Below are 24585 nucleotides of genomic sequence, written 5' to 3' on the forward strand. Positions count from 1 at the left end.
AAATGTGTTATTGAGGGGAAGGGCAAGCATTCGTGTTAGTTTTGGAAAACATAGAAAAGAATTCCACAGAATTGATCCAGTTGGCTAACCCAACGGCACTCAGAAATAGGGCATAAGAGCAAGCACGTACTACTCTACTAATTCCCTTAAGATCCAGTATTTTCAGACCGTTTAGTTTTAATTACATTCCCCTTACCTGTGACAGTTAATGCCTTCCCGTCTCTGGAGGCACTATGTTCTTTGGCACTAAGTCTTGAAATACAGGTATTAATATAAAAAGGGGCAGTGTGCTTTTTTGGAGGTTAGGAGGGGACCTAAGACACTAAATGTCTTTATTGTACAGATCTGAGATAAGACTTAAGAAATAAGATCCTGCCTTGGGTCAAAAGGAACCGCGTGATTCCTTTATTGTTAGTCTTCTGCTAGCGTCATTCAATTTATTTCCATTTGGGAAACTTGGGAGAAATGGAATAAATAATGGGCAGGAAAAGATTTTCTAAGTTTCACTCTATGTGTAATGACCAAGTAGGCAAGGGATTGTATCATGTGTATCATGTCATTTCCTAGATGTATTTAACATGCTGGGTAAAACATGAACATGTATGGGTTGGCTATAATGCAAGTTTTGAGATTATATACAATTGCAATGAACTCTTTACAGATTTTGTTGTTAAAATGTTTTTTTTTTAAAGTATAGACCTTTCTTTCTGTCACTTTCCAGAAATTTAATAAATGATCTCAACATTCCTGACATCCTTTTATACATTTGTAATTTTTTTTAAAAAATTTCTCTAGGCAAAATTCAGTGAGACTTCAAGGGATATATGAGACATGTGGGTAGTGAGTCTTTTACAAACCATTTGCTTTTGGGGGAATTTAAACTTTAGTTTTTTCCTACAAAGGAGCCTCCAAATTCATCTCCAATGACATCTTGAAGCACGCTACAGAACTAGAAGATTCCACTGAAGGTAGATTTCTTCTGAGGATATTTTTCAATTGAATTCATTTCAGCATGTGGATAACATTGCTGGAGATATGCAGACCACTCCCTCAACTGATTCCAACCCAAATAGTGAAAATCAGAGCAACAGGGCCAACTCAGCTCAGCTGTGATAAAATTTTAGCTCAAAACTGAACATCAGAGACCCTACTGAACCAAAAAAAATGGCATTTCATCTGCCACATCTGACTAAATCAGAATTAAATATCTCATTTCTCAGCAAGCTTTGAAGCAAAGAGCAAGCACAGAATTTTGAGGATCCAAGCAATGAGCAAGACCAAAAAATGACCATTCAGCCTTCCTGAATTCATATCCAGAACAGATACTATATCAAGAATCCTTCCTCATGCACTCTTGTTAAGACATAAGAAGAGGAGGTGGGATGGTATTCAGTATTCTAGATTTTTTATGAGAAAAATGATCAGAAGCTATTAAGACCAGAATGCAGAATTCTGCACCAGAATATATATAAATAAATAAAAACCTGGTGCTATCTAGAGCCTACTGCTGTCTGGCAACAGAGGGAGAACTAATAAAATCTATAAGGAGGATTTGTAGCAGGCTAATCATACTTTATCAAAAGAGTGACTGGTAGCCTGTTCGGTGAAGGACCCCCTAATTCTCCCATTGAGAAATGGATCAAATTTCCATAGTGCCTTTAAAGGTAAAGGTAAAAGTTCCCCTCACACATATGTGCTAGTCGTTCCTGACTCTAGGGGGTGGTGCTCATCTCCATTTCAAAGCTGAAGCGCCAGCACTGTCCAAAGACATCTCCGTGGTCATGTGGCCGGCAGGACTAAATGCCAAAGGTGCACGGAACGCTGTTACCTTCCCACCAAAGATGGTCCCTATTTTTCTACTTGCATTTTTTACGTACTTTAGAACTGCTAGTTTGGTAGAAGCTGGGACAAGTAACGGGAACTCACCCCATTACACGGCACTAGGGATTCGAACTGCTGAACTGCCAACCTTTCGATCGACAAGCTTAGCGTCTTAGCCACTGAGCCACTGCGTTTCTTATTAAGTCTCAAAAAATGGCCAAATCTTGAGACTTTTCTGCTTTCCCTGAAGTTTCATTGCACTTAAGTCTCCCAGAATTTGGTGATCTCACAAGATCCTTAACATTTAGATTTTTAAAAATATCTTTTTATTCACAGATGCCAGTTCAGGAGGTACTCAAGTTCTAGTATTTGTCTACTCTACATGGTGATCAGCAAATGCTTTCAGTGGCAGTCCACAAAATAAATAAAGAAAAGATTGGAAACTGTAAATATTAGCCCAGGTAACATAGAATAGATTGAGACACTTTACTTTTCTGACATCATTGGGATTTAAGCTTTGGGGAGGTTTGTTTAATTTATATTCTAGTGAATATGATTGTCTGCTGGGCGAGAGAATCCAATATTTTGGAATGTGGTTTTGCTTCTTTGTTTTTATACCATCCCTCTACCAAAAAAAAAACAAAAAAAAAAAGCTTTATAATTACTGCATATTCAAACAAATCAAAAAATAAAGTATTAAAAGCATAAGTCCTAAGCTGAAAGCTAAACTGAAGATTTTTTTTAAAAATAGTTCAGTCTGAATAAGGTTTTGTTCTTAAAGGTTGAGTATGCATGCGTGTTGAAATACTCACTATTCCAAATTTAATAGCATATGCAAATCAAAAAAGCTCATCAAAACCATGTTATAGAGGGAAATATTCACTAAATACAGTGTGTGGAAATATTTACAGAAGTACAACATTAGTTATATTTTCAAAAAAATACATGAGAAAGAATACAAAATTGCAAATGGTAAAATGCAGCAATGAGTTTAGATTTTCATCCAAGACTTTTTTTTTTCTTATGAATTTACAGACTAATAGCTGAAACAAACTAAACGTCAGAAAAATTAGAATCCAAGGGAAACAGGAATGTGCAAATTCAATTTGTTAAATGCATTGCCTGAGAAGTAATCTTTGGCTCCTTTCTGCTTTAGAAAAATATCCAAGACACACCCCTTTTGCCTGGTGTTTAGAAGGCAGAGTTTATTTATTTTTATTAGACCTATTTTTATATGTTCCTTATGTCTGTTTAATGGGATTGCACTATGGGTAGGTTCTACTTGCCTTTACTACCGGTTCGCAATGGGGCCGCGCATGCACCGGTGGTGGGTTGCCCCCGGTTTGGACCGGTTCGCAAGAACTGGTAGTAAAACCGGTGGGAGGCTCCGCCCACTGACCCGGACGTCATCAAAGTTGATCTGCACATGTGCGCGCCAGCACAATGTGAACTGGTAGTAAAGGTAAGTAGAACCCACCCCTGGCGCTCCTGATGATGTCGGGGTCGGTGAGCAGAGCCTCCCGCCAGTTTTACTACCAGTTCTTGCGAAATGATCCAAACCGGGGGTAACCCACCACTGGATTGCACATTCTATCCCTGTCTGATACCACTCTAATGGCAGAAAGTGAAGAGGAACTAAAGAGGCTTCTGATGCGGGTAAAGGAGGAGAGTGCAAATGTTGGCTTGAAACTCAACATTAGGAAAACTAAGATCATGGCTCCCGGCCCTCTCAATTCCCAGCAAATAGATGGGGAAGAAATGGAGGTAGTGACAGATTTTATTTTCCTGGGCTGCAAGATCACCGCAGATGGGGACTATAGCCAAGAAATTAAAAGACGCTTTCGCTTGGGGAGGAAAGCTATGGCAAAGTTAGACAGTATAGTAAAAAGCAGAGACATCACCCTGCCAACAAAAGTGTGTATAGGCAAGGCTATGGTTTTCCCAGTTGCAATATATGGCTGTGAAAGTTGGACCATAAGGAAGGCTGAGCATCAAAGAATTGAGGCCTTTGAACTATGGTGCTGGAGAAGACTCCTGCGAGTCCCTTGGACTGCAAGGCGATCAAACCGGTCAGTCCTAGAGGACATCAACCCTGACTGCTCTTTAGAAGGCCAGATCCTGAACAAGAAACTCAAATACTTTGGCCACCTAATGAGAAGGAAGGACTCACTGGAGAAAAGCCTAATGCTGGGAACGATTGAGGGCAAAAGAAGAAGAGGATGACAGAGAATGAGGTGACTGGATGGAGTCACTGAAGCAGTCGGCGTGAGCTTAGATGGACTCCAGGGGATGGTAGAGGACAGGAAGGCCTGGAGGACTGTTGTCCATGGGGTCACGATGGGTCGGACACGACTTCACAACTAACAACAACAATCCCTGTCTGCCCATCTCACCTCATGTTGCCTTCAACCACAATGGAGGCTATAAGCAGACCTGATGAAGGCCTTGGATTTATTTAAATGCAAACTAAATTTAAAGAAATCTGGGATCTTGTCTTGTTAGGATTTTTGCTCACACATAACGCATACAGGTAGTCCTCAATTTACAAGCCTCATTTAGTGACCATTCAAGTTACAATAGCACTAAGAAAAGTGACTTATGACCATTTTTCACTTACGACCATTGTGGCATCCCCACAGTCATGTGATCAAAATTCAGACGCTTGACAACTGACTCATATTTATGACGGCTGCAGGATCCCGGGGTCATGTGATCCCCTTTTGCAGCCTTCTATCCAGCAAAGACAATGGGGAAGCCAGATTCACTTAACAACTGGGTTACTAACTGATTCACCACTGCAGATATTAACTTCACAACTATGGCAAGGAAGGTCATTAGATGGAGCAAAACTCACTTCACAAATGTTTCGCTGAGCAACAGAAATTCCAGGCTCAATTGTGGTTGTTAAGTCGAGGAGTACCAGTGCTTGAACTCAGAGAAATGGAAAGTGCAATTTTCCTTCAAACTTTCAAGGTGAAATGAATAGACATCCAGGAGAATATGGGACTGGCAAGATTGGTGAAGACATGTGGAATGAGTTAAGGCTGCACAACCCCTTGTTTCTCTCAGTTTGAAGCTCTCATAACTTTAGGTGATAAACCTGCAGGAATCTCTTCACCTTTACAATTCTGTGCAAATACAATTCTAGCCGCAGGTATTACAGGAATAATCAAGAAAATATTGGAAAGTGCAGAAATGAATAGATTAACACTTGCAATTAAAGGGAAGGAAGAATCTGATTATTAGACTTTTTTTTTTTTAGTTTGATTTATATGCCGCCTTTCTCCGGAGACTCAGGGCGGCTTACAATGCATTAAGCAATAGCCTTCATCCTTTTGTATATTTATACGAAGTCAGCTTATTGCCCCCACAAACTGGGTCCTCATTTCACCTACCTTAGAAAGGATGGAAGGCTGAGTCAATCTTGAGCTTTGGAGAGATTCGAACCAGCAGTAAATTGCAGGCAGCTGTGTTAATAACAGGGTGCGTAGACCACTGTACTATCAAGGCTCTTTTTGGGGGGGGGATTTGTTTTATCAATGGTTAGAAAATAAATATGAAAGTAATGTATAAGTTAAATAAGTTAAGAAGAGAAATGTTATGATAATAGATATGTTAAGTATTAATATTAAAATAAGAGTAAATATAAATAATGAATATGGTGGTAAGCTTTAACTGTTATGAAACAAAAAAATTGTACCCAGATGACACACTGTTTAATGAATGATGAAATGTTTTGTATTAAAAGAAAATTTTAAATTTTAAAAAAAACTTTAGGTGATAAACCGAACAAGGATTACTGAGAGTAGGGGGCAATTCAGGGGTTGTATTCATTTACTTTCCCTACCGGTTTGCAAATGTGAGCACATGCGCCACATCCACGTATGCACCCGGCTTTCCGTGCATGTGCTTTGCTGGTGCACGTGCCTTCCGCATATGCGCCTGGCCTCGTAAACATGCCTAAATAGGATGGTATAGAGCTGGGGAGGGTGGGTGGGGCCACCCGCGATTTCCGCTACCAGTTCAGTTGAACTGGTCCGAACTGGCTGAATACCACCTCTGGGACAATTGTAAATCTGAAGGAAATATATATTGCCTCTTTATGCCTGACATATGTGCTTCTGGGAGGTCTTTGGTGCTCTCTGGACTTGCTTTTTTTTCTTGCAGATGTTTCATTTCTCAAACTGCCTGATGTTGTTACCTACTTTGGTAATGAAACGTCAGCAAGAAAACAACCAAGCTCAGAGAGCACCAAGGACTCCTCCTATCAACCCTGAAGCTACAAATATTCTCCTTTATTGATAAGGGCTTCTGAAATGGCAACATCTTCAAAAAGACTTGTTTTTTTTTTTCCAGGCGTTCTTAATAATTGAATAGGTTCATAATGAGATAGGCTGTCCCCCATGAAGACAGGTCATAAGCTGCTCAGAGCTTTGAAGATTAAAATCAATGTTTCAAATTGATCTCAGAAAACAATTAGCAAGCAGCAGAACATTTGCACAAGCAGCTTTTTCAGCACTGATGTCACGTGGTGCCAATTCTGTGCACTAAGTGGTATCCTAGTTGCTGACTTCTACCAGTTTACCATCTCCTGAAACTCCTGTTCAACAGCAGGTCTCCCGAATAAGACCGATCGTAGTACAACATTTTTTAAAAAGCTGAAAATTAATCTAGACGTTTTGCTGGCAGACGAATCCAGAGCTGACAGATCTCTGTTTTCTTACATTTCTTAATGGGTTTACTCCGTCCTCTGAAAAGAGTATGTCAACAGTCTGCAGAAAATCAATAGTACAGCTTGAATGCTTGATAACCGTATGGCTCGTATGTCCATGAAATCCAACATGTTAGTGAACCAACGGTGAACTTACCTTGTCTGATTACATAACTAGATGCCTATCTTCATCTATGCAAAATCAGCTTCTTGGGTTCAGATTTCCCCAAAGTGTTCTCTGTTTTGAAATTTTTCATGCTTTTTTAAATAGCAGATTCCCAAAGCAAAATGGAAATATACTTAAGCTTACTCAATATGGAGACCTTGGAAACTAGGCAAGATTCAGTTTGACAGATGTATTCATAACAGAAAGCATACATTCAAATACTTCGGGGATAAAATTCCCCGTGTTCTCCTTTCTGTCTTTTTCTCCTGTTTGCCTTCCTCTTTCTCATGTTCTCCTGAAGTTTCTCCTCTTTTCCTTTCTTTGCTGGTACCGTGTTTCCCCGAAAATAAGACCCTGTCTTATATTTTTTTGAACCCTGAACTAAGCGCTTTGCCTTATTGCCATGCACTCAAAAGCCCGATTGGGCTTATTATCAGGGGATGTCTTATTTTGGGGGAAACAGGGTACTTGGCAGTGCTTTCTTTCCTGGGCCAGTTTTGCCCAGTTTTGCAAAGTGTGTAGACAAAATGGTCTAGGTCATGGGTGTCAAACTCAAGGCCCACTGGCCAGATCCGGCCTGCGGGGTGCTTAGATCTGGCCTGCAGGATTGCCATGGAAACAGTGAAGGACCGGCCTGTGCTGCCTCTGCCAGCAAAAACAGAGCCTGGGCTCTGTTTTCACTGTCAGATGGTTGCAGTTGGCTGTCCAGGCTGAAAACAGGGCCTGGGGAGCAGTGGTGGTATTCAACTAGTTCGGACCAGTTTGGGCAAACCGGTCGTGGCGACCTGCGGGTGGCCCCGCCCACCCGCCTATCCGCTTCGGCGCTATGGCATCCTATTTAACCACGTTTTTCTAAGCCATGTGCATGCATGCAAGTTATCGTGCAAGCAAAGCGCATGCACGGAAGGCCACGCGCATCTGCGGAAGGGGCGCACGCTTACATTTTTGGTGCACGGTGAACCAGTGGTAAAATTATGTGAAACCCACCTCTGCTGGGGAGGCCATGCATGGCTCCCCCAGGTTCTGTTTTCACTGGCAAAGGGCTGCAGGAGGCCGTTGACATGTCAGCACTTCAACCTGCATTTACTCTACTGCTGACATAAGAAGGAGAAGAGGGGGCAGCTGGCAAGAGGACGCTTGACTTCTCACCTACTTATTTTCCCTGAAGATAATATCCCCTAGGAGATGAGATGGGAGGGGGGACATTCCTGGGAGCTGAAATAGTAGATATGGGGAGAGTGATTTGGAACATGGCCAATGAGATGCAGAGAATTGGGGAACAGAAAGGGAAAGTTTGGGGTCAGGACGTCAGTGTTGGCTACGCCACGATCAGGGACAGATTGTCACGCTTAATAAAATGAAAGATTTCATCAAAGACTACTTGTTTGGAAATGCAATTTATTTTATTTGAGATGGCATCGAAACCTGACACATGAGAGACCCAATCTAGAACGAAGGAGAAATTCCCTAACAGTGAGAACAATTAATCGATGGAACGACTTGCCTCCAGAAGTTGTTGGGTGCTGCATCATTGGAGGTTTACCGAAGAGATTGGACAGCCATTTGCCCGAAATAGTATAGGGTCTCCTACTTGAGCAGGGTGCTGAACTAGAAGACCTCCAAGGTCCCGTCCAACTCTGTTATTCTGTTTACATTTTTCAAGAGAAATTGAGTTGGATCCCCTCTTTCTAGCCTATCCTATCTTGCCTTTGGATTTCCTTGGAACCTTATCCAGTCTCACTCACTCCCCTAAAATGTCTTGATCCTTTTGTGTGTGGGGGGGAATTGTTTTCATTAACCACTAACTGAATTGTAGCTTTTCATCCAATAATGCATATACACTATAAAGTAAGACCACATCTAGAATACTGCACCCAGTTTTGGTCACCACACTATAAAAAAAAGATTTGGAGACTCTAGAAAGAACACAGAGAAGAGCAACCAGGATGATTAGGGGACTGGAGCAGTGGTGAAATCTAAAATTTGTTACTACTGGTTCTGTGGGCGTGGCTTGGTGGGGGGGGTAATGTGACTGGGTAGGCGTGGCCAATTTTTTTTTACTTTTAAAACCATTTTTTACATGTAAAACCATATTAAAAAATGCTTTCAAAAGGCCCTGACGATCCCAGCTGAGTTGCCTGATCGTCAGAAGGTTTTTTAAAAAACCTCTGCCGATCAGGCAACTCAGCTGGGATCATCAGAGCTTGGATCGTCAGAGCCATTTAAAAGAAAAAAAACTTTTTTTCTTTTAAATGGCTCTGACGATCCAAGCTGTTGCCTGATCGGCAGGCAACTCAGCTGGGATCGTCAGAGCCATTTAAAAGAAAAAAAAGCCTCTGATGATTGCGCGACTCAGCTGGGCATGGGGGGCGGGGGCAGGAATTTTTGCTACCGGTTCTCTGAACTGCCTGTTGCCATCGCTACCTACTCGCCCGAGCCGGTCCAAACCGGGAGCATTTCACCCCTGGACTGGAGGCTAAAGGATATGAAGAATGGTTGCAGGAACTGGGCATGGCTAGTCTAGTGAAGAGAAGGACCAGGGGAGACATGATAGCAGTTTTCCAATATTTGAGGGACTGTCACAGAGAGGAGGGTGTCAACCTATTTTCCAAAGCACCTGAAGGCCAGACAAAGAATAATGGATGGAAACTGAACAAGGAGAGATTCAACCTGGAAATAAGGAGAAATTTTCTGACAGTGGGAACAATCAACCAACGGAACAGAAGTTGCCTTCGGAAGTTGTGGGAGCTTCATCACTAGAGGCTTTCAAGAAGAGATTGGACTGCCATTTATCAGAATGGGGGTCCCTTCCAACTCTCTTAATTTGTTAAAAGTGATATCTGGCCTCTAGACTCCAAAAGGCTAAGTTACTCAAGGCAGAGGTGGATCTCAAAACAGTTTAGGAAGGACCTAGAACAGGGATCAGCAACCTGCGGCTCTGGAGCCACATGTAGCTCTTTCATCCCTCTGCTGCAGCTCCCTGTTGCTGGTCGGCTCCACAATTGATAGGGCTTTCGGTTAGGACAGGTAGACGAAAAAGGATGCCATGCTAGGAGGAGACTCTATGGTGGGGGAACTGGACTTCCGGTTGGCTGCAGAATTGAACGGGGGCTTCGAGTGTTTTAGGTTGCTGACTCCTGACCTAGAATTAGTGACTGAAACTGTACATTTTGACAACTCACTGGTAATTAAGTTAACTTAATTAACTTACCCCTAACTGGGAAGGCTGAATGGTAGGTCTCCTGCTCCAAGCAGCAGATTGAACTAGAAGACTTCCAAAGCAGTTCAGTAACTCTTTCTCCAGCAATAGGATGTCTTCACCTGCAGTCACCTGCTCCATTGATACTGGGCCCGTTGCCAGTATACCCATTAGTGCAGTGTTTGTCAATCTTGGAAGCTTGAAGATGGGTGGACTTCAACTCCCAGAATCCCCCAGCCAGCTGGGAGTTGAAGTCCACCCATCTTCAAGCTACCAAGGTCGAGAAATACTGCATTAGTGGAACAGTTCCAGGCTGTGATCCCAGAACTGCCCTGCTCTCCACTTTTATTATTCTCCACTTTGCAAAGGTTCCTGGAATGTTCAGAACTTGAGAAAAAAATATCGCTTTAATTTGGCATTCCAACCTCCTTCCCGGTTTTTTTTTTGTTTTTTTTTAATTATCTGCCCAGGATGTTCATCAGAAAATAGGATTGTCAGCTGTTTATCACCCTACAGGATTCAGCCAAGGAATCGGCCCTCTGTTCTGAAAGCATTAGCTGTTAATGAGAACAGCTTTCTTTGTCTATATATTAAAGGAAGGTCAAAGCACAGAATTGTCAGTACTTTCATTGCACGACTGCACCAGATATATATCTCTCCCATCAGAGCTTAGAAGCAAGCTTAAAAACTTGGCTGGCGATATAAATAAATATATATTATGTTGGGATAAAGGGAAACGGTGGCTCAGTGGCTAAGACGCTGAGCTTGTCGATCAAAAGGTCGGCAGTTCAGCGGTTTGAATCCCTAGTGCCGCGTAACGGGGTGAGCTCCCGTTATTCGTCCCAGCTTCTGCCAACCTAGCAGTTCGAAAGCACATTAAAAAAAATGCAATTAGAAAAAATAGGGACCACCTTTGGTGGGAAGGTAACAGCGTTCCGTGCACCTTTGGCATTGAGTCATGCCAGCCACATGACCACGGAGACGTCTTTGGACAGCACTGCTCTTTGGTTCTGAAACGGAGATGAGCACCGCCCCCTAGAGTCAGGAATGACTAGCACATATATGCGAGGGGAACCTTTACCTTTATGTTGGGATAAAATTATCGAAAATACTAAATTAGAAGTATGCCATAAATAAAAGGAACAGGTTCGTTTTTGCAGATCAATCCCAAGGAATTTACACGGGTACAATTTGCATTCCTTCGTTAGTGCACGTAGTCCTCGACTTATAACAGTCCATTTAACAACCATTCAAAGTTACAGCAGCATTGAAAAAAGTGATGTGACTATTTTTCATGCTTACAACCACTGCAGCCTCTCCATAGTCACGTGATCAAAATTCAGCTTCTTGGCAACTGGTTCATATTTACGACGGTTGCAGTGTCCCGGGGTCACATGATTCGCTTTTGTGACCTTCTGACAAGCAAAGCCAATGGGAAAGCTGGATTCATTTAACAACCGGATTACTAACTTATCAACTGCAGTGATTCGCTTAACAACTGAGGCAAGAAAGGTCGTAAAATGGGGCAAAGCTCAATTGTCTCACTTAAGAACAGAAATGTTGGGCTCGATTGTGGTCGTAAGTCGAGGAGGACTACCTGTATATGACTGTAAGCTACCCAGAGTTACCCTGTGATAAGATGGGTGGCCAATACATTTTATAAATAAAATTTATAAATAAATAAATCCATAAGTGACTTGCCATTGTAATTCTGGGCTCAGTTACGGCCGTAAGTCGAGGAATATCTGCAGTAGAATTGCTTCAGGATATTGACTTGTGCTAAAGTTTTCTCAAAAAGGGCCTTTCAGGGAACATATTCTGGCATTTTCTCTAGGATGCTCCTGTTACCAAATATATATATTTTGTCAAAATATTTTCTATTTTGTTTTACTTTTTCTTGTGTGACAGTTCAGGATAGTCCTAAAATATCCTAGAACAGTAATAGCAAACCTTTTCGGCACCGAGTGCCCAAACCGGAATGGGCGTGCATGTGCGTACACCGGAGCACTGGAAACCTGAAGACCAGCTGTCCGGGGCGCACGTGCCTGTTTTTTTGCCCCCTCCAAAAATGGCCTGAAAACATCCCGAAACATGGTCTGAAAACGGCCTGGAAAATGGCACAAAAAAGGCCTGGAAATGGCTCCCCCAAAAGCCTGGGTTTTGGCCATTTTCAGGTTGTTTTCCAGCACTCCAGAAACCAGAAGAGCGCTCACGACGGTGTGCGTGCCCACAGAGAGGGCTCTGCATGCCACCTTTGGTTCACCATAGGTTCGCCATCACGGCCCTAGAATTTTGCTATATTGGGGGCATTGTGGCAGATACCTCTCAGGGTGCCGTCGGTCAAGCAATGTCGGCTGGCGGCCCCCAGGGGGAGAGCCTTCTCTGTGGGAGCACCCGCCCTCTGGAATGAGCTACCTCCCGGAATACGGCTGATTCCGGATCTCCGCACTTTCTGTAAGGCCCTGAAGACGTTTTTATTTCAGCAAGCCGTCCTGGCCTGAATAGGTTTTATGGGTTAGTTTTTAATTGTATAGCTTGGGGTTTTAAATTGAGAGGCCGATTAATTTAATTTATTTTTTAGCTATCTTAACTTTTACATTGTATGTTATTTTAATTTTCGGCTGTTCACTGCCCTGAGTCCCTTCGGGGAGAAGGGCGGGATATAAATTCAATAAATAAATAAATAAAATAAATAAATACAAAATGGCAATCTGGTGAACGGAAGACTTTGGTTGTTGCTAGCAGTGTTAATGGTGTAATATATGTATATGTATATGTATATGTATATGCATATGTATATGTATATGTATCCAAATGTCTTTTCATGATGTCTTCCCCAGAATGAGGAATGATTATGCTAAACTAAGAAAACGGACTCTGTAACTTTAAGAGATATTCAGTCATCGTTACCTGTCAGGCCTGGGTTGTTTCAGATTCCATAAGAGTATTTCTGAAATATTAATGGAATTCACCATTTATCTCTGTTGCATTAGTTAATGAGATCCATCATGCATTCTTTGCACACACAAAAAAAAAACCAACTCTCCTTTTCTTGGTCCTCAATTTATAATTAATCTGCTTAGATATATGACTCTGTAATTTAAGTTATATATTGCATTCGTTTTCATTATTTTTCCTTTTTAAAAAAGTGATTTACAATCTAAAACCTATCTTTTTGACAATAAAAATATTTTTATATGTTTTCAGAGTTTCAGATATATTGTTTTCAGAGTTTAATCATAGGTTTGGGATTACATCACTGTTCACAACTATAAGCAACACATTGTAATGAAATTAAATATGCAGGGATCTTCTCCCAGAAATGTGGCGCACACAGTGGTGGGATTCAAATATTTTTACTACCGGTTCTGTGGGCGTGGCTTGGTGGGCGTGGTGTGGCTTGGTGGGCGTGGCAGTGAAGGATACTGCAAAATCTCCATTCCCTCCCCACTCCTGGGGGAAGGATATTGCAAAATCTCCATTCCCACCCCACTCTGGGGCCAGCCAGAGGTGGTATTTGGCAGTTCTCCGAACTACTCAAAATTTCTGCTACCGGTTCTCCAGAACTTGACAGAACCTGCTGAATAGCACCCCTGATTCTGGGTAGGATTCTGACATAAAATTAATTAACAAATACCTGTTATAGTTAAGCACCACAAGGGTCACATTTCACAGAAATATTTTACACAAAAGAAGACTGGCTAATATTCTAAATTCAGAATATATTCACTAATATGCTCATTACAGAGGTGATGAAACGAATATGTACTATATTACTCATCATCCCCTTTTAATGACTCCAAAATCCCTTGCGGGGTGGAGTCTAGGCAACTGAATGGTGCTGACTATTGACTAGCGGGATGCCCTTCTTGTTGCCAATGCGGAAATAGTACTATATTACTACTGCACCATTAATATCAAATATCAAAAAAATAACTAACCCACTAACCAAAAATTACCAACAAAATAAGATTATGAAGCACCATGAATTCTGTTGGGTGGGACTAATGTTGAAAAAGTTGAAATGATCTATGTAGTTGAGATAAGTGCCAGTCTGTAGTTAAGAGTACAAATAGTTCTTGCAGGGCTGACAAGAATTAATTAAAAAAAATAAATAAATAAAAAAAAAAAGAGTACAAATAGTTCTTGACTTGTGACCACTCTTTCAACAACAGTTCAAAGTTGCAGTGCCTTGGAAAAAGTGACTTAACCTGTACTTGCACTTATGACCTTTGCACCTTTCCCATGTCCGTGTGGACTCCCAACCTGGGCATTTGGCAACTAGCTCACATTTATGACTAACGGCAGCATTGTGAAGTCACATGATTATGATTTGCAAACTTTTTCCATCCATTGTCTGGCCTTCAGGCCTGGCCTTCAGGTGCCTGCTATCATGCCTCCACTGGTCCTTCTCTTCACTAGACTAACCATACTGAGTATTTGCAACCGTTCATCGTATGTTTTAGCCTCCAGTCCCCTAATCATCTTGGTTGCTCTTCTCTGCACTTTTTCTAGAGTCTCAACATCTTTTTTTTATAGTGCGGTGACCAAAACTGGATGCAGTACTCTAGGTGCGGTCTTACTAAGGCTTTATAGAGTGGTATTAGTACCTCCCTTGATCTTGATTATATCCTTCTGTTAATGGTTTTTTAACATTTGTATTATATGTATTTTATCTTTTGGCTGTTCACCGCCCTGAGTCCTTCAGGAGTAGGGCGATATACAAATTCAATAAATAATAATAATAATAATAATAATAATAAACAATAAATAAATAAATAAAAAATAAATAAATAAATAAATAAATAAATAAATAAATAAATAAATAATAAAACTCAAGATCTTGTGGGACTTTAGGATTCAGACTGACAGGCACTTGGTCCACAACACACCTGACATAACAATAGTTGAAAAGAAAAAAGTATGGTTCATTGACATTGCAATACCTGGTGATGCACGAATTGAAGATAAGCAGCAAGAAAAAATCACAAAGTACCGGGACTTACAAATTGAAGTTGAGCGACTGTGGAAAAAGAAATTGTGTGTTGTCCCGATTGTAATTGCAGCCCTCGGAGCAATACCCAAAGGGCTATCCCGCTATTTAGAAATTCTAAATTTGCCGGACTTGAACATTTTGACTCTACAAAAAACCACCTTACTCGGAACAGCTTACATCCTCCGACGATACCTTAACAGTTCCTAGGTCCTTGGTTAGGACTCGAGCTGCTGAGCTATTAACCAGCCTCAAAGGCTGTGAATCTCACTAAAGATTAACCAATTAATAATAATAATAATAATAATAATAATAATAATAATAATAATAATAATAATAATAATAATAACTGCACACAGTTGGCTCGTATTTAACTGGTTGTCCAGTTAAATATTTATTCATGACTTACGATGTGTATGACCTCTCCTTCTGGCTCAGCCTGGTCACCTCCTACAGTTCTTTAGTAAAAATATATATATATGCACGCAAGAATGCCATGAGAAAAATGTGCAGAATATGCATACTGGTGAAATTAATGTACAAGTGATTCTTTTTGAAAATAAAAAAAAACAAAAGTCCACCATGAGCGGCAGACAATTAATTACAATTGAAAAAATGACAGAAATATAATTCATCAAATTTATCCGTTCTTTGTCCGATATTTCTGCAGATGGGACGGGGTATTGCTATATTGCTCCCATGTTGATAAAGCCACAGAATGTGTGCTATGCAGAAAATAATGCTGACTTGATTCTATCTTCCTGATTCTTCTATTAGTTTTGAAGAATGGAGTTGTGTTAATAGCAGGAAGGAGGCGAAGGACACTATAAATAGTCTTGGAAAATTCACAGAATTTTATATACCCTACAAAGGGAGGCAATCAATACTCATGTACAGGTTTTGCTCCATTATAAGATCAGCAATATTTCTGTAATTCCTTTTCTATAAATGGCATCAAAACCTTTTTTCCCCAGAGACGATCACAGAGTGGGTATTTTGTGATAATACGACAGGATATATAAAGAATTGAGGCCTTAGAACTATGGTGCTGGAGAAGATGCCTGCGAGTCCTTTGGACTGCAAGGCCATCAAACTGTTCAGTCCTAGAGGAGATCAACCCTGGCTGCTCTTTAGAAGTCCAGATCCTGAAGATGAAACTCAGATACTTTGGCCACCTAATGAGAAGGAAGGACTCACTGGAGAAGAGCCTAATGCTGGGAACGATTGAGGGCAAAAGAAGAAAGGGTTGACAGAGAACGAGGTGGCTGGATGGAGTCATTGAAGCAGTAGGCATGAGTTTAAATGGACTCCAGAGGATGGTAGAGGACAGGAAGGCCTGGAGGAATGTTGTCCATGGGGTCCTGCTGGGTCGGACACGACTTTGCAACTAACAACAACAATGACAGGATATAAACTATATGTAGATTTTATCCTGTTGACTAATGCTACTAACCAAGCAATGGGGGCAGGAGGCCACATAGTGGGATTTTTGCCAGAACCTCGCAAGCAGGAAGTCCTCAATTTACAACATTCACTTAGTGACTGTTCAAAGTTACAATGGCACTGAAAAAAGGGGACTTATGATCATTTTTCACACAACTGTTGCAGCATCCCCATGATCGTGTGATCAAAATTCAGACGCTTGGCAACTGACTCATATTTATGACGGTTGCGGTATTCTGGGGTCATATACTCCTCCTTTTGCCACCTTCTGATCAGCAAAGTCAATGGGGGGGGGAGCCAGATTCTGTCAGAGTATGAATATTCATGGACTGGAATAGATCAGCCAATGGGAACTGGCAGAGACATAGTAACAAGGTCAGCCAATGAATAGGCATGGTAACTAGGTTAGCCAATGAGGGCTTTTTTTGGAAATAGAAACTTAAGGAAGAAGTCTGGGCATGGCTTAGGCAACTGAGTCCGTGCAGAAGCTCTGAAACAGAAACTAAACAAGTCTGGACTTGCCTGCTCTGAGATCTAAAATGAAACTTGTCTGCTGTACTCAGTTTGTGTTTTGCTTGTAACTGCTACTACATTGAAAAAGAATCTATATTGGTATTGTACATTTATTGTATGTGTTATTATGTATATAAAGAAGTTAATGAATCCTGCTGAATCAGTTTACCTGTGTGCGCTTCTGGATTTGATTTTTGCAAGAAACTCTGACAGATTCATTTAACAGCTGGGTTACTAATTTAACTGCAGTAATTCACTTAACAACGGTGGCTAGAAAGGTGGTAAAAGGGGGCCAAATTCGCTTAACAAATGTCTTGCTTAGTGACAAAAATTTTGAGCTCAATTGTGGTCGTAAGTCGAGTCGCTGCCTGTATATCCAGATTTAATAAAGACACATTTCCTTCTCGCATCCTACACACAGACCCAGCAAGATGGAGCAGTGTGGGCCACCGATGAATTTCTTAGAAGGTTTTATAGGTGTGAAACACTCAATATTAGTGATGAGAATGATTTGAAATAATTAGTGTGGCAGTTGGCTGTTTTGCCTGGGGTGGGGGGGGGAATGGGGAGCAGACAATGGTATGCTTTGTAGGTCACACTCTTTTCATCTTGCTTGAGTAAGCGAAGAATCCAGGAGTCTCCTGGGCCTGCAACTGTCACAGCTAGTTACAAGGAATTTTGCCGCCGTTCATAACCTCATTGTCCTTGCAAAGAGAGTATAGCGATTCTTCACTAAGAGGAGGGACTGAGTTTCATTATCGTCTCCGCACTCCATCAAAAAGCATCACCACTCCACTCTAGAAGTAGTCTGTGATTTATAACACTATATGCACTGTGGCAAGGAAAACACCACAGTGCAAATTAGCAAACAGAGGATGTGGTCACCATGAGATAGAGATGCTTTTGTTCCTGGTATAGCAAGCTGCTTGCAAATGTAGTCTGAACCTTTCCAGGGACATTTGGCAGGATTAGGGTGAACCTTAATGAAAATTGAGCTATGATAGTTTGATCTCATTGACTAGACTAGGATAGGATAGGATAGGATGGGATGGGATGGGATGGGATAGGATAGGATAGGATAGGATAGGATAGGATAGGATAGGATAGGATAGAATAGGATATCGGAAAATAGAATAGAATAGAATAGAATTATAATATAGAATATAATAGTATAGAATAGAATAGTATAGAATAGAATTATAATATAGAACAGAATAGAATAGAATAGAATAGAATTATAATATAGACCAGACTAGACTAGAATATCGGAAAATAGAATAGTATAGAATAGAATTATAATATAGAATAGAATAGAATAGAATAGAATAGAATAGAATAGAATAGAATAGAATAGAATAGAATAGAATAGAATAGAATAGAATAGAATTCTTTATTGGCCAAGTGTGATTGGACACACAAGGAATTCGTCTTCGGTGCATAAGCTCTCATGTCACCGCTTTGCAAAATCATATGAAATGGAATCATTTAGCCAAGTTTGGTCCATGTTTTAAAAGGGGGTATCAAAGCAGTAGACAAAGGAAATAGAAAAAGAGGAGAAAAATGCTAAGAAGGGGTTTTCTACATATCTATAACATTTTCATCATGAAAAGTTTTTATGGAAAAAAGAAGTGTTCATTCATTCAACTCTCTGAGCTTCTTAAATTCATCCAACCCACATACTGATATAAAAGTTCAAGATACTTCAATACCCTAACCCTAAGCATATTCTTAAGAAGAGATATAGCTTCTCTGACAAATGAGTGCTGAATTAAAGATCTTCATTAATAGCAAACTCAACCATTTCCCAAGCATTCTCTTCCTTGTGAAACAGCTCTATTGTTAGAATATTTATGCTGGTGCCATACCAAAAATGTCTCCTTCATTTTCCCTCCATCCCTTCAAATGGATGGAAAATACAGTCTTCTTTTGAAATATCTTAAAAGAAGAGAATGACATGTATGTGTGTGTGTATGTATGTTTTGATGTGGTTTGGTTTGGTTTGGCTTGGCTTGGCTTGGCTTGGCTTGGCTTGGCTTGGCTTGGCTTGGCTTGGCTTGGCAGCTATCTCATCTAGATTTTGGTGAAATCCTGATGAATGGGCTATTGTGTTCTTGCACTTGTTTACTTTCTCGTTGACCAAATGTTAGGTATAAATGCCCTGTTTTTCATTGTACTTTCATTCCTACAGACCTCTGACTTCCCACATTTCAATCCACGGCCAGGATTGTCATAAGAGTTCAATCCATGAGACTTTACAGTTTGGTAGTACAAGTAGCCATAGACGCTTAAAAATGGAGGGGGGGAGTTTAAAATCAAAAGGAATTGCTGAATTATGAAAATACATTTTTTCTAGGAACTGAGGGAGGAAACCTTTGAGAAACTCAACGTCAGACTTCAGCACAGCATTCATTTCTGCTAATGTTCAAACAAAGCCTGCTTCTGTTCAACTTCCAGCACCTGTAAAACCGCTTCCTCCTGGGAAAAAAAGCAAACAAACTTCTGTAATCATACCCAACATATTATTCAAGCATCGTTGCAGTTTTGAAATATCAAACAATGGACCTGTACGGTTTATGGAATTAGCATGGATGAAGGGTCTGGAGCAGGGGTCAGCAACCCGTGGCTCTGGAGCCTCTTGTGGCTCTTTCATCCCTCTGCTGCGGCTCCCTGTTGCTAGTCGGCTCCACAATTGATAGGGCTTTCAGTTAGGACAGGGAGAGGAAAAAGGATGCCTTGCTAGGAGGAGACTCTATAGTGGGGGGAACCGGACTTCCAGTCAGCAGAGGAAAAAGGACGCTGTGCTAGGAGGAGACTATGATGGGGGAACCGGACTTCCGGTCGGCTCCAGAATTGAAGAGGGGCTTCCGGTTAGGATATTTGTGGCTCTTTGAGTATTTAAGGTTACCGACCCCTAGTCTGGAGGATCACCATGTATAACCAAACAGAGAGATCTTCTTCTAGGTCGTCATTATGACTGACGTGGCTAAAGAGTTATACATAAACAAGTGGTTGCCTTTTCAAACAGAAGCCGATTTGTCCTTGAGAGCCTTGCCAGAAAGATAAAAGAAAGTGCAGCTAAAATACAACACAAGCAATGTTGGTTGCTAATAGAAACATGATGGGGAAAAAGAAGGACACCCTTCCATAGGAAGCTAGCAGAACTAGGCACGGATGGAGCTTCACTTGGGTTGCAGAGGAATAAGACGATAAGACGGCATCCCTGGGTCTCTCAGGTCTCTCAGACTATTTAGACAAAAGCACCTTAAGAAACAATTTCCCAACACAGGACTAAGATAATGAAGGTTTTTGCTCACGTTTGTTTTGCTCTGCTTTGCTTTTGCAGATACTTCATTTGAGCTTCCCCCATTTTGTTTGCGTACAACATTCAGAGCATTTCGGTTTTTAAGGATGAGAAACTTCTCCCAAACAATATAGAAAAATGACTTGACGTTCCCTTATCACACTGAAAGTTCTAAATGATGAATTATATTGTTTTTACCCAGCAAGATGAGGAGATTTCAACTCTATTAAATAGTAACGATAGCATTTCTGTCCTGTTCTTGTTTTTTTCTCTCCTTCCTTCCTTCCTTCCTTCCTTCCTTCCTTCATTCATTCATTCATTCATTCATTCATTCTCTCTTGATTTCTTATTTTGCTTCTCTCTCTCCCTCTCTCTCTCCTTATTTCCTTCCTTCCTTCTTTCTCTTGGTTTCTTGCTTTGCTTCTCTCTCCTTCCTTCCTTCCTTCCTTCCTTCCTTCCTTCCTTCCTTCCTTCCTTCCTTCCTTCTTTCCTTCCCCCCTCTCTCTCCCCCTCTCTTTTTCCCCCTCTCTCTTTCTCTCTCTCTCCCTCTCTCCTTATTTCCTTTCTTCCTTCTTTCTTTCTCTTGGTTTCTTGTTTTGCTTCTCTCCTTCCTTCCTTCCTTCCTTCCTTCCTTCCTTCCTTCCTTCCTTCCTTCCTTCTTTCCTTCCCTCTCTCTCTCACTCTCTCTCTCTCCCCCCTCTCTCTTTCTCTCTCTCTCCCTCTTTCTCTTTTTTGCTGTTTCTGCTTGAAGAAGAGGTGAGAGTATACGGGGGAGCATTTCTGTTTGTCGGTTTCTGTATACCACAGTGAAAAAAATGTGAATGAGGTGGAGAAAGATTCATTTATGCAGAAGGGTATCAAGTTAAATTATTTTTGTTTGTTTGTTTGTTTTATGTTTGTCATGGCCTTACCTTTTCTGTCTGGACTGTGGCTTCCGGTAGACCTATTTGGAAACACATGTGCAAGTGTGCCATCTATACCCCCTGTATTGGTAATCATGGGGGGAAACTAATGTGAAATATAAAATAACAGAGTGGTTCCAATCTAGGAGTACAGCGACTGCATGGTGTAAGAAGAAAGGGCCAACTGAATGGAAATAACTATATACATAAGTATAAGAAATCTGGTAGACCATAACATGAAGCTGATCTCCCACCAATAAGGGGAAACTTACTGTAGCTCCAGGTACCTTCCCTTAAATGTTTCCATCTAATGGGATCTCACACTCACGCACACATACAAAGACAAACACACAAACGTAGAAAGAGGACATTCAGAGGATCTCCATACTATTGGCCTTCTGGTGGGCTCTAGAAAATGACTCTTTGCCTAGGATTTGGTCTAAGGTAGAAGTCAGCCAGAGGTGAGTTCTACTTACCTTTACTACCGGTTCGCAAATGTAGCACTATTCTTGACATTTCTCTATTTCTAAACAACAGAATTATGAATTAGATGTTCCTTCCAATTCAGTTTTATCTACTTTCCTTTTCTGTTTCTCTGGAAGTTGTAGAATTTCATCTGGGGCCGAAGATAAATGATCTCGGCTTTCTTCTTTTCATCCTTGCCCTCCAGTTTTATGCTAAGAAATCTGCTATTTTTTTTCTTTTAAAAAAAGTAGAATTTCCTTCTGCTCATTGAATCTTGTGATGCTTACATGCCAGGCCCAGTCCCCTGAAAAAAAATATTTAAATAATCCTCAAGTTATGACTATAATGGGGTCTTCCCATTATGCTCATAACAGTTGTAAAACTAATTGGTCGCATAACCAACCCAATTTTATGACTTTTTTTGTAGCAGTCATTAAACAAACAGGTAAGTTGTAAAACAAATGCTTTTGTTGTTAATTATTTATTATTATAATAAATAATTATTTTTATTTAGTTTTATTATTAAATTATTTTTATTTAATTTTATTATTAAAACTTCCCCATTATTCTTTATGGGGAAGTTTTGCCAAAAACCAAAAGTAACTGCCAGCTTTGGGCAAAACCATCGTAAAAGACTGTCACATGACCATGGACAAATGGCCCTAAATGCCGCCATGTTGCCAAATGCCCAAAGTGTGGTCATGTGATCATGATAGGAAGAACTGTAGGAACTTTGGATCCAGGTTGTAAGTTCCCTTTTTCAAGCTGAGGACTACTTGTATATATATTGATATGTCTGTGGCTGTCTGGAATGGAGGAGATGGGAAGAGCTACTCTTAAATTATTTAATAATTTGTAGAGAAGACCAGGCTGAGTCTGAGGGCAGGGTCAAATGCACCATCAGTTTGGAGTCTCTGTGCTCCCATAAGAGTCCTAAATGTAGCCCCCTTTGAAGTCTGTTGACTCTTATCTGGCACCAATTTACCTTGACTGTTAGTAGTTCAGATTCTTGTGTATAGATAACCTAACATAGTCTCAACCTCCCATAAACTCTACATAGTCCTGCATTTTGGGGGCACCCTTTTACCTTAGACCAAATGCTAGGCAAAGAGTCGGTTTTTACAGCCCACTAGAAGATTAATAGTATGGAGATCCTCTGAATGTCCTCTTTGTGTGTGTGTTTGCCTTTGTGGGTGTGTGGGTGTGGGTGTGTCTGAGATCCCACCAGATGGCAACATTTAAGGGAAGGCAGCTGGAGCTACAGTAAATTTTCCCTTATTGGTGGCAGATCAGCTTCATGTTGTGCTCTACCAGACTTCTTATACTTATGTATATAGTTATGTACATTCTGTTCACCCTTTCTTCTTACGCAAGGTAGTGAAATACACTTGTAGTACTTTTGTACTACTCTATTTTGCTTCCTGACTTCTTGCATCTGACATCATTACAGATCATGTAGTTTTAGTGTTAGGGTTTTCCCAAGGCCCACGTAAAACGGTGCAATGAAAGACATATTTACCGTTAAGAGTTCACCTTGAGTATTTACAGCTACTGTTGTCATACACAGGAATATTTGGGCAGAAGCTGGAAGACACCGTTCGTTATGAGAAACGATATGGAAACCATTTGGCTCCGTTGCTGGTAGAACAGTGTGTGGATTTTATTCGTCTGCGGGGGTTGAAGGAGGAAGGACTTTTCCGATTGCCGGGCCAGGCTAACCTCGTCAAAGAGTTACAGGATGCCTTTGATTGTGGAGAGAAGCCACTGTTTGACAGGTAAGACCACAAATGTATCTTTTTATACATTTATACACAAATGTATCTTTTCTCTATCAGGGCACAATGGGACGCAGTGGCTCAGTGGCTAAGATGCTGACCTTGTTGATTGAAAGGTCGGCAGTTCAGCAGTTTGAATCCCTAGTGCTGCATAACAGGGCGAGCTCCGGTTACTTGTCCCAGCTTCTGCCAATCTAGCAGTTCGAAAGCATGTAAAAAATGCAAGTAGAAAAATAGGGACCACCTTTGGTGGGAAGGTAACAGCGTTCCGTGCACCTTTGGCATTTAGTCATGCCAGCCACATGACCACGGAGACGTCTTTGGGCAGTGCTGGCTCTTCGGCTTTGAAACGGAGATGAGCACCGCCCCCTAGAGTCGGGAATGACTAGCACATATGTGTGAGGGGAACTTTTACCTTTACCTTATCAGGACTCAAAGACCACATCTCTCAAAGCAACCTCCCCTACAGTCCGCCATCATGTCTCTTTGATTGTAACTCCACACACATTTGTACTATGAGTGCCAAGTACAAATTCAATCCAACATGGTCACGTTGACTGGAGATTCTGGGAGTTGTGATCCTCACACATTTGTCAGACACCAGGTTGGGAAAGATTGTATTAAAAACTTACTATGATGGGAATTTATAATAAAACGAGATTTCGACTTGAAATGTCTAATTCAAATTCATTCTCAGGTATAAATCCTTCCAAATCTTTCAGATGTATTAATAATTATTCACTATATCAATAATGAATGTGAGATTTGGGTCTCCGTTACACCTTCAAAACTGTTTCAGAAGTACCTGATAGAACCTGGGCCTTTCTCTAAAGAATTGTTAGTGTTGCACAACTCTCAGAGTCACTGCTTATGAGATGTCTGTCCATAAGAGCCTTGGTGGTGCAGTGGTTAGAATGCAGTACTGCAGGCTACTTCTGCTGACTGCAGCTGCCTGCAATTGGGCAGATCGAATCTCACCAGGCTCAAGGTTGACTCAGCCTTCCATCCTTCCAAGGTGGGTAAAATGAGGACCCAGATTGTTGAGGGCAATATGCTGACTCTGTAAACTGCTTAGAGAGGGCTGTAAAGCACTATGAAGCAGTATATAAGTCTAAGTGCTATTGTTATTGCTATAAATAAATAAATTATAACCTTCCATTTTATCCAAGAATTCTTGATTAGATGGAGCAGGTTCCTTCAATCTGATAGTCACTAGATATATTGAAACTAAAAATTCCAGAATGTTGAAAACTGGAGGCAACAGGAAAACAAGCTGTTATGTGTGATTTCATATTT

General features: G+C 40.9%; 1 protein-coding gene across 7 annotated transcripts in view; it reads left to right on the forward strand.

Moving 5' to 3' along the window:
• Nucleotides 1–24585, forward strand: part of ARHGAP24 (Rho GTPase activating protein 24) — a 473398-nt gene that overhangs the window by 412277 nt on the left and 36536 nt on the right. For all 7 annotated transcript variants that reach the window (XM_060686979.2, XM_060686980.2, XM_060686978.2 and 4 more), the window contains one exon: nt 23082–23289. In XM_060686979.2, coding sequence (XP_060542962.1) covers nt 23082–23289 — 208 coding nt within the window. The remainder of the gene's footprint in view (nt 1–23081; nt 23290–24585) is intronic.

Source organism: Pantherophis guttatus, chromosome 8 (genome assembly GCF_059756535.1).
Source record: "Pantherophis guttatus breed Tessera chromosome 8, ASM5975653v1, whole genome shotgun sequence".
NCBI lineage: Eukaryota > Metazoa > Chordata > Lepidosauria > Squamata > Colubridae > Pantherophis > Pantherophis guttatus.